At 58.9% G+C, this 13,029-nt stretch overlaps 1 protein-coding gene across 1 annotated transcript in view; it reads left to right on the top strand.

Moving 5' to 3' along the window:
* RTN4RL1 (reticulon 4 receptor like 1) overlaps nt 1–7,320 on the top strand; it is a 67,373-nt gene extending 60,053 nt beyond the window's left edge. Inside the window, exon 2 of the mRNA XM_025851527.2 lies at nt 4,202–7,320. Coding sequence (XP_025707312.1) covers nt 4,202–5,526 — 1,325 coding nt within the window. The 3' untranslated portion in view covers nt 5,527–7,320. The remainder of the gene's footprint in view (nt 1–4,201) is intronic.
* Nucleotides 7,321–13,029: the final 5,709 nt, after the last annotated feature.

The raw sequence follows: 13,029 nt of genomic DNA on the forward strand, positions 1-13,029 counted from the left end.
CCCCCCCCCCCCCGCCACTCTGCCTCATTTCCTCTTGGATGGTGTGGTGGTGCGAGGGTTCCATTAAAGAACCTTGTCCGTGATGAGGACTGGGTTCTCCTCCTTGGTTAGCTCCGTCCTGCTCCCAGGGTGGGCAAGCTGCAGGACCCCTGCCACTCTGGCCATCTGGCCTGGGACTGGAGCAGAGGTCCTGTCAGTGCTGGTTCCCCTGGGGACCTCTCTGGCCTCCCCAGGCCTGGGTGTCCCCAGCCTCGCAGAGCTGGTGTTACAGCTTCTTTGGGAGCTCTGACTACTTAGAGGCTGAGAGAAGAGGGGAGGTCTGGGGTAAGATGGGGGCACACGGCCTGTTTCCCCACCTCAGTGCCTTTGCATATCCTGTGCCTTCTGCCTGTTATGCCCTTCCCACCCATCCCGCCAGGTCCAGCCCCACAGGCCCATTCATAAGCACATCTGGGGTTGCTCAGTAGACTGGGTGAGGTCCACTCGCCCCCTCCCCCACAGGTTCCTGCCCAGCGGGTGAAGGGTTTTGGGATTTGCGGGAAGGAGGACATGGAAACCATACAGTCTCTACTGTGTATTCTCTATGCTAGCAGGGGAGCAGAAGGCTTCCTGGAGGAGGTGGCATGGGGCGGCAGGGACCTTCCCTGAGCTTCCCCTTATACACATACCCTTAGGTGCCTACTCTGGGCCCCAGCACCTGGCCAGACTGCCTGGGATTGGGGGCCCCCTATCTGCTATTGAACCATGAGGGCTTGCGCAGTTCTTCCCCGGGCTCCTCCCTGCCCTAGCGCATCGGACTCTCCGAGACTCAGGGCAAGTATTGAATGGAGGAAGGAAGGAATGAGGCTGTGGAGCCTCACGTGAGCTTAGATGTGTGGGAGGCCAGGAGGCCTGGGAGTAGCCGAGCGGTCAGTCACGTGCATGCCCCTGGAGGAGAGGAGGAGAGCCTGAGGAAAGGGGAATGAGGCCCAGCCTTGCTTTCTTCAGCCCCCTCAGGCAGAGCAACCCCTGCCCCACCCAGGAGAGGGCTGAGGAGGCAGATGGGAAGGGGTGCAAGGCTCCTAATTTGCGATCTTAAAGTGCACGGCAAAGGTACCCGCCTCATTGTTGGTACATTAATCAGACCATCAGTGGGGTTGGGGCCCCCACTGGCACACGGCGGGGCCGGAGGAAGAGCTGTAGTGACCAAGTGCCAGCCTCCCTGGGAAGAAACCTGGCAGGGTGACGATCCAGGACCAGTGCACCCATTGGCTTGAGCATGGGTGCCAAGGGTGGGGGAGTTTGGCTGGGAGGGCTGGTCCAGGGCCTTGGAGATGGGACCAGCTTCTAGGGTGGAGAAGCAGATTCAGTGGAGACCCACTCCAGTGCCCAGTGGAAGGAGGCAGAGGTAGTGCAAGGGCAGCTTCCCTGGCCTGGATCCCTGGCATCTGGGCAGCACTGAAGGATGGAGAGCAGCTCCTAGCGGTTGGCTGGGGTCCCTGCCTCCTTCGGGGCCCCTCTCGTAGGAAGGACATGGGGGGTTCCTGCCCTGGGTCCTGCGTTTACCCCACACATCTGCCAAATCGTGTTCACAAGCTGGCTGCTCAGCCCATGCTTAGATTTTTGGGCATTTGTTTTTTTCATCCAAGCTGGGGTCTCTGCCTCGTTTCCCTGTACTCCGACATTCCCTGGGGCACCTGCCTAAGGAAGGTTATGGCTCTCCTTGGGGCCCCCAGCTTCTCTGGGAACACTTCAGAGAAGCCCAGCCCCAGGGCCTTATGGATACATAGCCACAACAGCAGGCGGAAGGGTTGTCTGCCCCCATCCAGGGGGGCAGGAGAACACCCCCCACCACACAGTAATGCTGAGGATCAGAGGAGAGCAAGCAGAAGCACTTTGTAAACTTCATAAGCTGCACAAATGTTGAGTGGTGTTAGTGCTGAGCCTGCCACAGCTTACCCCTGCCCCCATGGTCGGTGTCTCTCTGCTGCCAGACATAAGGGCAGGAAAAGCCTTTTTCTTTGCAGCATCGCCCCCACCCCCCGGGTCTGGTGTGGCACTGTGTGTCCCACAAGCACCGGTTTGTGACCGTGGCTTGGTCCCCTTCAGCACAGTGAGTACTGTGAACGCCCTTGAGCTGGGAGGGGTCCCCTGGGCGCCCCCCCCAAACGGGAAGGAGGGGGGCGCTTCCCTGGGGCAAGGTTCCTGGGAGACAGCAGCCTGGGCAGGGGTGAGGAGTGCCAGCAAGAGAGGGGAGAGGGGTGTCAGTCTCTGTGGAAGCTGCAGCCAGTGTGTGTTGGGCCCTCCTCCCACCCCTGGGTTTCGGTGGCTCAAGGCACCTGGCAGGATCCAGGAGAGTCAGCTGGGGCTTGGGGTCCAGGCTCCCAGCCGCTCACACTCTTGCTTCCCCCTGCACAGCTGGGGCCTCCTGCCAGACTGAGGTGGGCAATGGGGGCCTGGAGGTCAGACCCGAGCCTCCACGTGGGGCATGCTGGCAAAGCGATCGTGTCCTACCTGTGTTACAGAGAGGGGAAACTGAGGCTTAGCCTGCAGGCTGTCCAGTGGTCGTAATGACTGAAGACACTGCAGGAACCACCTAGAGCGTGGCCCGGCCCGGAAAGGGTCCTCACAGCTGCACGGCCGCCGCCGCCACCAAGGTCATAATTGCTCTGAAATCGCAACCGAACCCAATTATGCAAAAACGAAGTTATATGTGATGATTTTTATGTTGGAAACGTTCAGTGGAAGCCGGGTGATTACAGGGGGATGGGAAGCAGCTGCTGCTCTCTGCGAGCCCGTAACTCCCAACAGCTGGGAGCTGTCACTTATTTACCATGCCGTTTCTGCCAGGAATGAGGGGGTGGCAGTGGTGGCTAGGCCTGCCCGAGACTGGTCAGGATGCTGGCCTGGGAGCCTGGCCTAGTGGCCCTGGTGAGGCCGGGAGCGGGCCAGTCTGAGAGTGGCGGGGAGTGTTGGTTCTCTCCACCTGCTTTGGGCAGAGCCTACAGCAGGAATCAGCTGAGCTGCCCCAGGCCCCAGCCTCCCCCGAGAGGCCCAGCTGGCCAAGCTGGAAGGGACGGGCAAGAGGCCAAGCCCAGGCAGGGACGAGATGGCTGCCTGGCCCTGCAGGGTGGGGGTCTACCGGCCTGGAGCCTGTCCTCGCTAGCCGGCGCGCCTGCCGGGCAGCCTGGGGCAGCTGCGACCCTGGAAAAAGGCAGGTAATGATGATCGTCTATAATGAGGCCGCTCCGATAATGAGCACGGGGCTATTATCCGACCACAGGCTGGACACATCCGAAAATAAATTATTTTAAGGATCCATTAACGAATGCCTAATTAATGCCCAATTAGAGGAAAGCTACAGAGGAAATGCTCCGGACAGTCGAGAGGCAAAAGGCCTGGTTTGCAACCACAGCCTGGGAGCACACAGCCTGGGAGTGAGGTGCGGAGAGGGGAGGGGCCAGAAGATGGACCCGATGGGGGTGGGGGGGCAAAGCCAGGCAGCCCTGGTGTCTCCCCCAGTCCTTCACACACATGTCCCCTTAGCACATCCTCGCGGCTCCGCAAGGAACAACTACTACTATTTAGAAATGAAGAAACTGAGGCACAGAGCTGTCACATTATTTGAGGACACAGAAGGCACCATAAATGAGACATCTTTTGAGCTGAACTTTGGTGTCTTGCATGCATGCTTTGTTATTAAGAATACATAAAAAGACTCCTCAGGCGTCCATATATTTACTTTGTTACACCAGGAGTCTGAAGCACTACCTGCTCATGCGCTGTTAAGGGAGTAAGTGACAGAGCTGGGACGGGAACCAGAGGCTGGGCGCCGCGTCCATGGGTTGCGACGCCCACCCCAGCAGGGCGCGCAGAGCCTGGGGGCGGGGCTAGGGCTTAGGGGCGGGACTGAGGGTACGGCGCGCGTCCCCGAGCTCTCCTCGCCGCCGGGACAGGGGAGAGACGCCTCCGCAGGGGCGGAGCGCCAGAGCGTTTGTCTCAGGCCTGGTGAGGGCCCCGCTTGGGCCCGACCCCCGCCTTCCTCCCTGCAGGAGCCTCCCCCAGGGGGCTGCCATCCCAGACCGCCGAGTTGGGCACAGCCCAGGACAGAGCCCGGCCGAGGGGGGCGGCGCGTCCCCCAGCCCCGCAGCCCCGCCGTCCCCGCCTCCCCTGGCCGACCCTGACCTGGCTGTGCTCTCTCTCCCCCCCGCCCCCCCGCCAGGGTGCTGTGTGGAACTGTTGCTGCTGCTGCTGGCCGGGGAGCTGCCCCTGGGCGGCGGCTGCCCGCGGGACTGCGTCTGCTACCCAGCACCCATGACGGTCAGCTGCCAGGCGCACAACTTCGCCGCCATCCCCGAGGGCATCCCGGAGGACAGCGAGCGCATCTTCCTGCAGAACAACCGCATCACCCTCCTCCAGCAGGGCCACTTCAGCCCCGCTATGGTCACCCTGTGGATCTACTCCAACAACATCACCTTCATCGACCCCAGCACCTTCGAGGGCTTCGTGCACCTGGAGGAGCTGGACCTTGGCGACAACCGGCAGCTGCGGACGCTGGCGCCGGAGACCTTCCAGGGCCTCGTGAAGCTCCACGCCCTCTACCTCTATAAGTGCGGGCTCAGCGCCCTTCCAGCAGGTATCTTCGGTGGACTGCACAGCCTGCAGTACCTCTACCTGCAGGACAATCACATCGAGTACCTGCAGGACGACATCTTCGTGGACCTGGTCAACCTCAGCCACCTGTTCCTCCATGGCAACAAGCTGTGGAGCCTGGGCCAGGACACGTTCCGGGGGCTGGTGAACTTGGACCGGCTACTGCTGCACGAGAACCAGCTGCAGTGGGTCCACCACAAGGCTTTCCACGACCTCCGCAGGCTGACCACCCTCTTTCTCTTCAACAACAGTCTCTCCGAGCTGCAGGGCGACTGCCTGGCACCCCTGGGAGCCCTGGAGTTCCTCCGCCTCAACGGGAATGCTTGGGACTGCGGCTGCCGGGCGCACTCCCTGTGGGAATGGCTGCGGAGATTCCGGGGCTCCAGCTCTGCCGTCCCCTGCGCGTCCCCCGAGGCGCGGCAAGGCCAGGACCTGAAGCTGCTGAGAGCCGAGGACTTCCGGAACTGCACGGGGCCAGCCTCCCCACACCAGATCAAGTCGCACACGCTCACCACCACCGACAGGGCTGCCCGCAAGGAGCACTACCCGCCCCGCGGCTCTGCCAGGGACAGGGGCCACCCGCATGGCCACCTGCCCGGCTCCCGCCCAGGCCACCGGAAGCCGGGCAAGAACTGCACCAGCCACAGGAATCGCAACCAGGTGTCCAAGGCGGGCACCGGAAAGCAGGCCCACGAGCTGCAGGACTACGCCCCTGACTACCAGCACAAGTTCAACTTTGACATCATGCCCACTGGGCGGCCCAAGAGGAAGGGCAAGTGTGCCCGCAGGACCCCCATCCGTGCCCCCAGCGGGGTGCAGCAGGCCTCCTCGGGCAGTTCCCTGGGAGCCTCCCTCCTGGCCTGGATACTGGGGCTGGTGGTCACTCTCCGCTGAGGACCTGGGGCGCCGGCACCCAGCACTGCCACGTGTCCACCAAGGAACAGAATCTCTTTTCTTTTTTTTAACAAGTGGAGGATCTGCTGGGTTTCAGGCAAAGGCTGGTAAGGTCTTCGGCTGCGGTCTGGGCCCTGCCCGGTGGATTATAAACCCAAAGTGTACAGCCCCAAAGTGGGAAGGGATTAGGGAGCACATCACACCCAGCTGTCCAGCCAGGCCCTGCCGAGCGCCCACGGACAGCATCCATCCAGCAAGGTGGTTACAGCCCGCAAAGTGAATCCTTCATTAGCAACAATGGGACAGTGCCCCACAGGAGCTGGGCTCTGTGGAATCCTGGTCATTGGAGAGGTCTGAAGGGCCCCCCGCCATCCCTGGACAAAGCAGAACTCAGAGGAGAAGAGCCGAGGCTCACCCAAGAGGCTGGGTGTCCCAACCACTTGGGAACACAGAAGCAGCTGGTATTTTGGCTCTTGCCTGAGACCACGGAGTCTACCTGCCCTCACTCCGACCCTCAGCCCCTCCCTCGGGGGTAATGCCTCTCATTCCTGATGTCTCAGGCAGCCCTGGCCGACCCAGGCCCAGCCGCTGGGCTCCAAGAACCAATTACCAAAGGAAAGATCATCAGAGGCTGAAATTCAGAACTGCATCAAGTGCAGGGAGATTCTCACAGGAGGTGCAGTTTTATAGCTATGTCCACTTATATATATATACGCACTCTCCACATATATATACACACAAAGGCCCAGGGCCCCCCCCCCCAAACTGTATGTCTTCTCATGTTTATAAGCTATACGGAAAACTATATCTGTTGAACTAAGGATTGTATTGGTGATTTCTAGCAAGAAAAGAGTTACAGGGTTTTTGTCTAGAATCCCAACCTGGCAACAACAGTCCCCGTTGTAACCTGTGCTTGCCAGGGCCTAGGGCAAACGGTCAGTGGGAAGGGCCAGGGAGAAGAAGGGGAGGCAGCAAGAATCACTTCAGGGGACCAATCTTCTTCGATGTTTAGAGCATCACCTTGTTTTTATATGCAACACAAGTCCGGCTGCTGCCCCAGAGCACCCCATCACCCCCACTGTACTAGGTGTTGTCAGGGCGAGAAGCGAGAAGCAGTTCATTGGACATCAGGGAGCCAGGCCCTGGGGACGGGCTTCATGGAGAAGGGGACGGAAGGGGCTCTGGGTCTTTTATGCCGACGGGCAGGCAGCATCCACAGTGTTAGCCCAACAGGCTGGGCAGTGTCATCAGCCTAGCGTTCTTGCCAGCGACGGTCTGGACAGGCCAGGGAGACTCTGGGCATGAGCCCAGGCCTCCAGCATGGCTCAGCTGCTGAATTTTTCCTTGAGGCTCTTTGATGGCCATCCCAGCAAGGGTCCTCTGTAGGCGGCAGGAGGGAAAGCATCAGGTGGCCTTAGCAGAAGGGGAACAAAGAGGGCATTTCAAGAACCATCTCAGGCACTTCTGCATTACAGAGGCCCCATCCCTCCTGGCCCTTCTGAAGACGCCCAGGGATGGGCAGAGGTGGGGGAGGGGGCCAGACTCAGGGGTCAGGAGTGGGGACGTGCAGGGCATGGAACAGTCAAGCCCAGCGAGGGGACAGTGGCTCCAGTCAAGGTTGGCCATGCTGCCGGCCAGGGCCCGGCAGGTGCAAGCTCCTCTGAGCTTTGCACAAACCCAAATTCCCCACCAGAGAGGATGTGTGTGAGGAGCAAGAAACACTGAATCCAGTCAAGAGAGGAAAATAATAATAAAAAAATTTCTCTTGGACAAGAACCCTGTTTCTCATTTCCTAACCCTGCATTCCTTTTCTTTTTTTTTTTTTTAAGATTTTATTTATTTATTTGACAGAGAGAGACACAGTGAGAGAGGGAACAGAAGCAGGGGGAGTGGGAGAGGGAGAAGCAGGCTTTCCGTGGAACGGGGAGCCCGACGCGGGGCTCGATCCCAAGACCCTGGGATCATGACCTGAGCCGAAGGCAGATGCTTAACTACTGAGCCACCCAGGCGCCCCTAACTCTGCATTCCTGAAGTGGTGGCAGATCGCAGGCTTTTGTGGGGTGGGCGAGTCTGGCCGGGCACAGCACAGTTTTTTGGCGGGAGGAGCCATATGGGGTAGGGGCACACTGACTCACTGGGATGCATGTGTGCACACGTGTGCGAACACACACACACACACAGACATACACTTGTTCTCTGTGCTAGGATTCTTCCCGCAGCCTCACAGAACATGACTCACTTCCCACAGCCTGGCTGTGCTGGGTCGGCCCAATCTCTGCGGCTCTCCCTGGAGCAGGCTGGTCCTGGATCCTTCCTGGTCTGTTCCCAAGAGCCTCACCCACAGCAGCTGAGCTGTGGATTCTTAGGGGGCTCAGGAGTGGCTGGAAGGGAGCTGCCAGTTCCTGGGGCCCAGAGGGGTTGCCAGGAGGCCGGGGACCCACCCAGACAACAGCAGAGAGGGTCTGGAGGCTGCACCTGCCTCTCCTGCTTCAGCGAAACGAGGCAGTTCTCCAGATAGAGAGGGGAGGGCTGGGTTTCCAGGCGCAACTAAACAAATCTGCCTCGGTACAAGGCTTGAAACCCGCACTAACGGGAGTGCGGGGACCGCAGAGCAAAGTGCGTGCTCTCCCAGGCCGGTGCCAGGGCCCAGCTGTCCCTCAGAACCCGAGGATGTTGTCCTGTTGTTGATTTCATTTCCAACATTAGACAGCAAAGCCCTCAGTGGGAAAATCGAGTCCAAGCACTTTATTAAATTTTTTTTAGAAGACTAAGTCCTGTAATATGAAAGTGAAATGTCAGTACAAGAAATGCTAATGTTTTATAAATGATCCGCTTCTGTCAAGTGCAGCAGAGTCTCTGGTTGCCGACTGTTATTAGAGGCGAAGCAGAGGGGCGCAGGACGCCAGGTGTATTTTTAGCAGCTTTCTCCTCTGAGAGGTGGAGGGAATGAAAGCAGCTCTATTGTGGATGACATCACTTGTCACTTGGCAGTCCACATGCTATGCAGGAACGATGACACCATTGCCCAAAGCACCAGAGCAAGTTGACAAGTCAGGGGCTAGACCTCCCTGGTCACCAGACGCAGTATCCCTCCTGGGTGGTCAGGCCCGGAGATGTGGGTCCTTGCCCCTGGGAACCCTGCCCTCCTCTTTTGTTCCTAGTGGGGCCAGCCCCTCTGCCATCTTTGCTCTCGGCTCTTTCCCTGAGCCTTGGGAGAGAGCCGTCTCCTCCCTCTCTCCCCTCCTGCCACACAGCAGTCCACTCGGTGGCGGGGGCGGGGGGGGCGGCCTGTGGGAGGGTCTGGGTGGCCACTGGTGGTCTCAGCGGCTCATCACAGAAGCTCTTCCCTTGACCCCAGAGCTCAGTTGCCTCCTTACCCTTCAACACTTGCTGATCAAAGGCCTATACGTGCCCGCCATTGGCGCAGGCTCTGGGGACATAAAAGTGGGAAGATGTGACTCTCCTATAAGGAGTGCAGGGCCTAGATGTGGAAACAGGTATGAGATTGGTGCCTCTGTTAGTGCCCACCCCGCCCATCATGAGAAAGTCAATTGGGGTGAGGACGGTCCAGGAGGACTTCCTGAGGAGGTGACACACAATGGCTCTAACAGGATGAGGGCGTGGCCAAAGAAGAGGGTGGGGGAATATTCGAGGCAGAAAGCTGGAGGGTTACAGCAGCACCATATGCTGCTTTGGGGTACCAGCAAAGAGCTGTGAGTTGAAGACTGGGAATCCTATGGGGAGAGGTGGGAGGCGAGCCTGGCAAGAGGAAGGTTGGGGGGAGTCCTACTCAGGGACTTGGACTTGACTCTGCAGTGGAGGTATGGCCCCCTCTGCGGTCTTCTTCCCTACCCCACACCCCCAGCATCTCTCCGAGCACGTGTCCCCCACTCGTGGCGTGCTTGCCAATGTTCCTCAACAGTGGGTTTCATCATCCTAACTTGCCTCTTCTGCTCAGCCAGATCCTTCCCTTGTGCCAGCATGCTGGAGCGCTCCCTGGAAATCTGCCTGGGCCACAGTCCCATTCCCAGACACCTGCTGCTTCCAAGCCCGGAAAGTACCCCATAGCCGTTTTGTCTCCCGTGCTCCCTCCTTTCCCATCCACGCAGGGCTCAGCCCTCGGCCCCTCCCTTGCCTCCAGGCATGGCCACCTCTACCTGTGCCCACTTTGGCTGACCATCAGCAATCCCTAGAACCCTCCACACAGCATCTCCCCCTTTTTTTTTCTCCTGCTAGGGGCTGTTCATTACTAGGGAGCCAAGAATCCCATTTAGCAAATGTTTACTTGTCACCTAACTAATCACCCAGCACTCTGCCACCATGGTGAATGCAGTTCCAGAAGGCCTGTTGGCAAGTTTGAGACAGCCAGGGCATGGGGGTCCGGAAAGCTTCTTGGAGGACAAGAGGCAGGGCCCAGGGGTCAGAGAGAATAAGTTTGCTGGGAGGGCTCCCTGGAGCCGGCAGCAAATCTTCCCTCCTAGTCTTACCACCTCCCCAGGCTGTCCCCATCAGTCCAGAACTCCCCTCTGGGACCCGGCTCCTCAGGGCCCTACTCCACACAGACCCAGAGGATGCCAGCCTTTCTCTGTGCACATCCTTTGATTGACTGAGGTGCATGTAGCTTTCGATGGGGTCTGGGCCAACACGTGTTGCTGAGCCTGCTGACCCAGCCGTGGTGACATTCTGGCTCATCTCCTCCTAGTCTGGCTCTCTGGACTCACCTTCCTCAAGTAGGAGTTTAGCATGTCAGCCGTTCCACCACCCTGTGTCACCAATCCCCCACTATCAGCTTGTAATGGGCCAATTTTCTTATACCTTCTGTCTACTTGGAAAATATCTCAAGAACCCTTTGTGCATTAAAATATCCTTCACAACTCCATGCTCGATATCTCTTTCTGCTCCCCTAATTGTCCCTTTTAACTCACTGTGCTTTCGGAATAAATCTCACAGTCTCCCCTTTGCAGGCTGTTAATAAATACAAGCTCTAAAAAAATATACATAAACATCTATTGTTGGCTAAATAACTCACGACACAATCAAAAAGGCAGGAAAAAAAGGGAGGCTCAGTGCAAGGCGTGCCCACCTGTACCTTCTCCCTCAGACTGTCCTCGCCAGTCTCGTTCAAGGGGGCCGCTGGACTCAGGGAGCTTTATGGCCCTAAAATGTCCCCCGGGTGAAGGGACCAAGGATGCCCCAGAAGCAAAGCGAGTAGCTACGGTGCCACGTTGACAGGCCTCCCTCCCAGAGGAACGAGGGAGAAAGGAGGACAAAGGAGAGCCCTGTGTAAGGAGCAGTGGCTAATTCGAGTGGCATTTCAGTGGGCTGGTCCACAAGGCCCCTTACCTCCAAAAGAAGTGGGTCAGCCTCCTCCAAGATATGGCTCCAGCCTGCCCTGATGCGGCCTGCTGCCCATGTCTCTCCTTTCAGTTCTCATTTCTCATTAGAGCCGGGAGTTTCTAAGCACTGGCAGGGTGGGAAGGGCTGTGCCTTTTGTGTCACGGGTTTCTGTTTGCGCACACTGATGGCACGCCTGAATGGCCGAATTTGACACGACCGCTGCAAAATCTGCTTGGGTCACAGTGCTTTCCAAATTGGCTGTGACTCCACGCCGCCCCTCCTCTTTCACCCAGGCGTCTCGGCGGGGGGGGGGGGGGGGGCCAGCCACAGCTTCTGCCGCTCCCTCTCAGGGCCTCGGGAAACAGAGAGGAAGCAAGAGATGCACGAAACTCTTCCATCTCTGTAAGTACCATTTCCCCAGGAGGCAGGCTCTAAGGAAGAAGGAAAGGCAAGTGCTTGAGGTCTAACCAGGTGGGAGGTCTCCCAGGCAACCGGCTCCATATCACGAGGCCTCCACTGCCCAGGTTCAGGGGCAGGCATGGGCCGGACCGTGATGCCCTCTGCACAGCAGCTGACTGGAATCGAGATGTGGAGCATCCAGGTGGCCGCTTGCCGCTCCGGCCAGAGAGAGATGCGAGGATCATCTCCAGGTAAGACTGCCTCGGTGGGGAGCGGCCAGCAGGACAAACCCAGCGAGGGACTCCTGGCCGGGGCTGGGGTCATGGACTGGGTGGGCAAGGGAAGGTGAAGTTCCGAGTGAGACCCGTACAGTGTCTCTAGGAGACAGAAAGCACAACCCTATGGGTCTGTCAGGTCACCAAAGAGAGGCAGAGAAAGATGCAGACAGACAGACAGACAGGAGGGTCAATAGGGAAAGAGACGTTTTGCACCTGCAGGCACACACACATCGCTCAGCCACCACCTCCTGTCACTGTCTCTCATGTAACTGAGTGTGGGACATGCATGCTGTCCACAGATCTGGTCACCAAGCACGTGTGCAGCCCAACCAGGCCCTGAAATGCCATGGAACAAGAGTGCCCCTCCACGAGGGGCTTGCCTGCCAGCCGATAGCAGCCCTTTTATTTGATTACGGGGGGGGCTGGTCAGGAGAGGGGCGGAGGACCCACTGTCCCCACACGCTGGTGACCATCCATCAGGGACAGCAGCAGGTGTGTGATGAGAGGCCGACTGTAGTCTGAGCCCTGAGCCTCCGAGTTTCCCAGCGAGCCTTGACCCTGAAGGCGCTTGTCCAGCTCCCAGCACCATGGAGGTTCTGAAGAGGCCACTAGGCCTTAATCTACAGATTCTGTGCCTGTCCAGCACGTGCCTCAGCTCGGGGCTCCAGGCCACCTGGGCTGCATTGACATTCTCCCCCCACGCTCAGGGTCACAGGGGTCTCCAAGGTGTTTTTATTCTTTATCCCGGCATCTGAGCCTCAGAGGCCCCAGGGCGCTGACCTCTCGTCTCGTCTGCCACCTGGAGAGTCTCTCACTTTTTATCTGTGGCATTTAAAGTGCCACCGAGCGTCTGGCACTTTGTGAGCCTAAGATACAGACTTTTCTGAATTTCCACACCAGCCCTCTTTCCAGAAGCCACTGCAAGCTTGCCTCCTCACCTATGTCCCTGCCAGTTGTGACTTGAGTTCATGAGAAAGGGGCTCACGCCCAGCCCGGGTGGGCCCCACTTTGCTCTCAGCTCCACACCCAGAAGGGGAGACGGGTGGAACTGGTATGGTGCTGGAAGTTGCTGTAGGTGCAGCTGCGGTGAACTGCATGCCTCCCAGCTGCCCCCCAACCCCAGGTTGGCCCCGCCGTCCTCCCCATCTCTGCCCCAGCACCCCACAGAAGGGCCCTCCCAGCCTCACAGACGATGCATGCCAGGCACCGGGTTACTAGCTCCTCTCTCCTCTCCTGCCGGCCCCACGCTGGGCCCAGCACTGGCAGCGGCCCTCCCAGGGCCTGGTCAGGAGCCGTGTCCACTGGCCCACTCCCCCTTGGGCCTCTCGCTCAGACACCCTTCACCCCTTAGTCGCAGGCTCACTTCAGCTGCTGACTGGGCTCCCGCCAGGCCACAGCCTTGTCCTCCTGCAGAGGTTTCCTCCTCGTCCCCTCCCTGTCCCAAGTCCAGGGAATTGGATAGCATTTCTGGTTTTTTTAAGCCCCCTGG

The sequence above is a fragment of the Callorhinus ursinus genome, unplaced genomic scaffold (assembly GCF_003265705.2).
Source record: "Callorhinus ursinus isolate GAN/ISIS: 27379988/994484 unplaced genomic scaffold, GSC_fseal_2.0 scaffold34, whole genome shotgun sequence".
Taxonomy (NCBI): domain Eukaryota; kingdom Metazoa; phylum Chordata; class Mammalia; order Carnivora; family Otariidae; genus Callorhinus; species Callorhinus ursinus.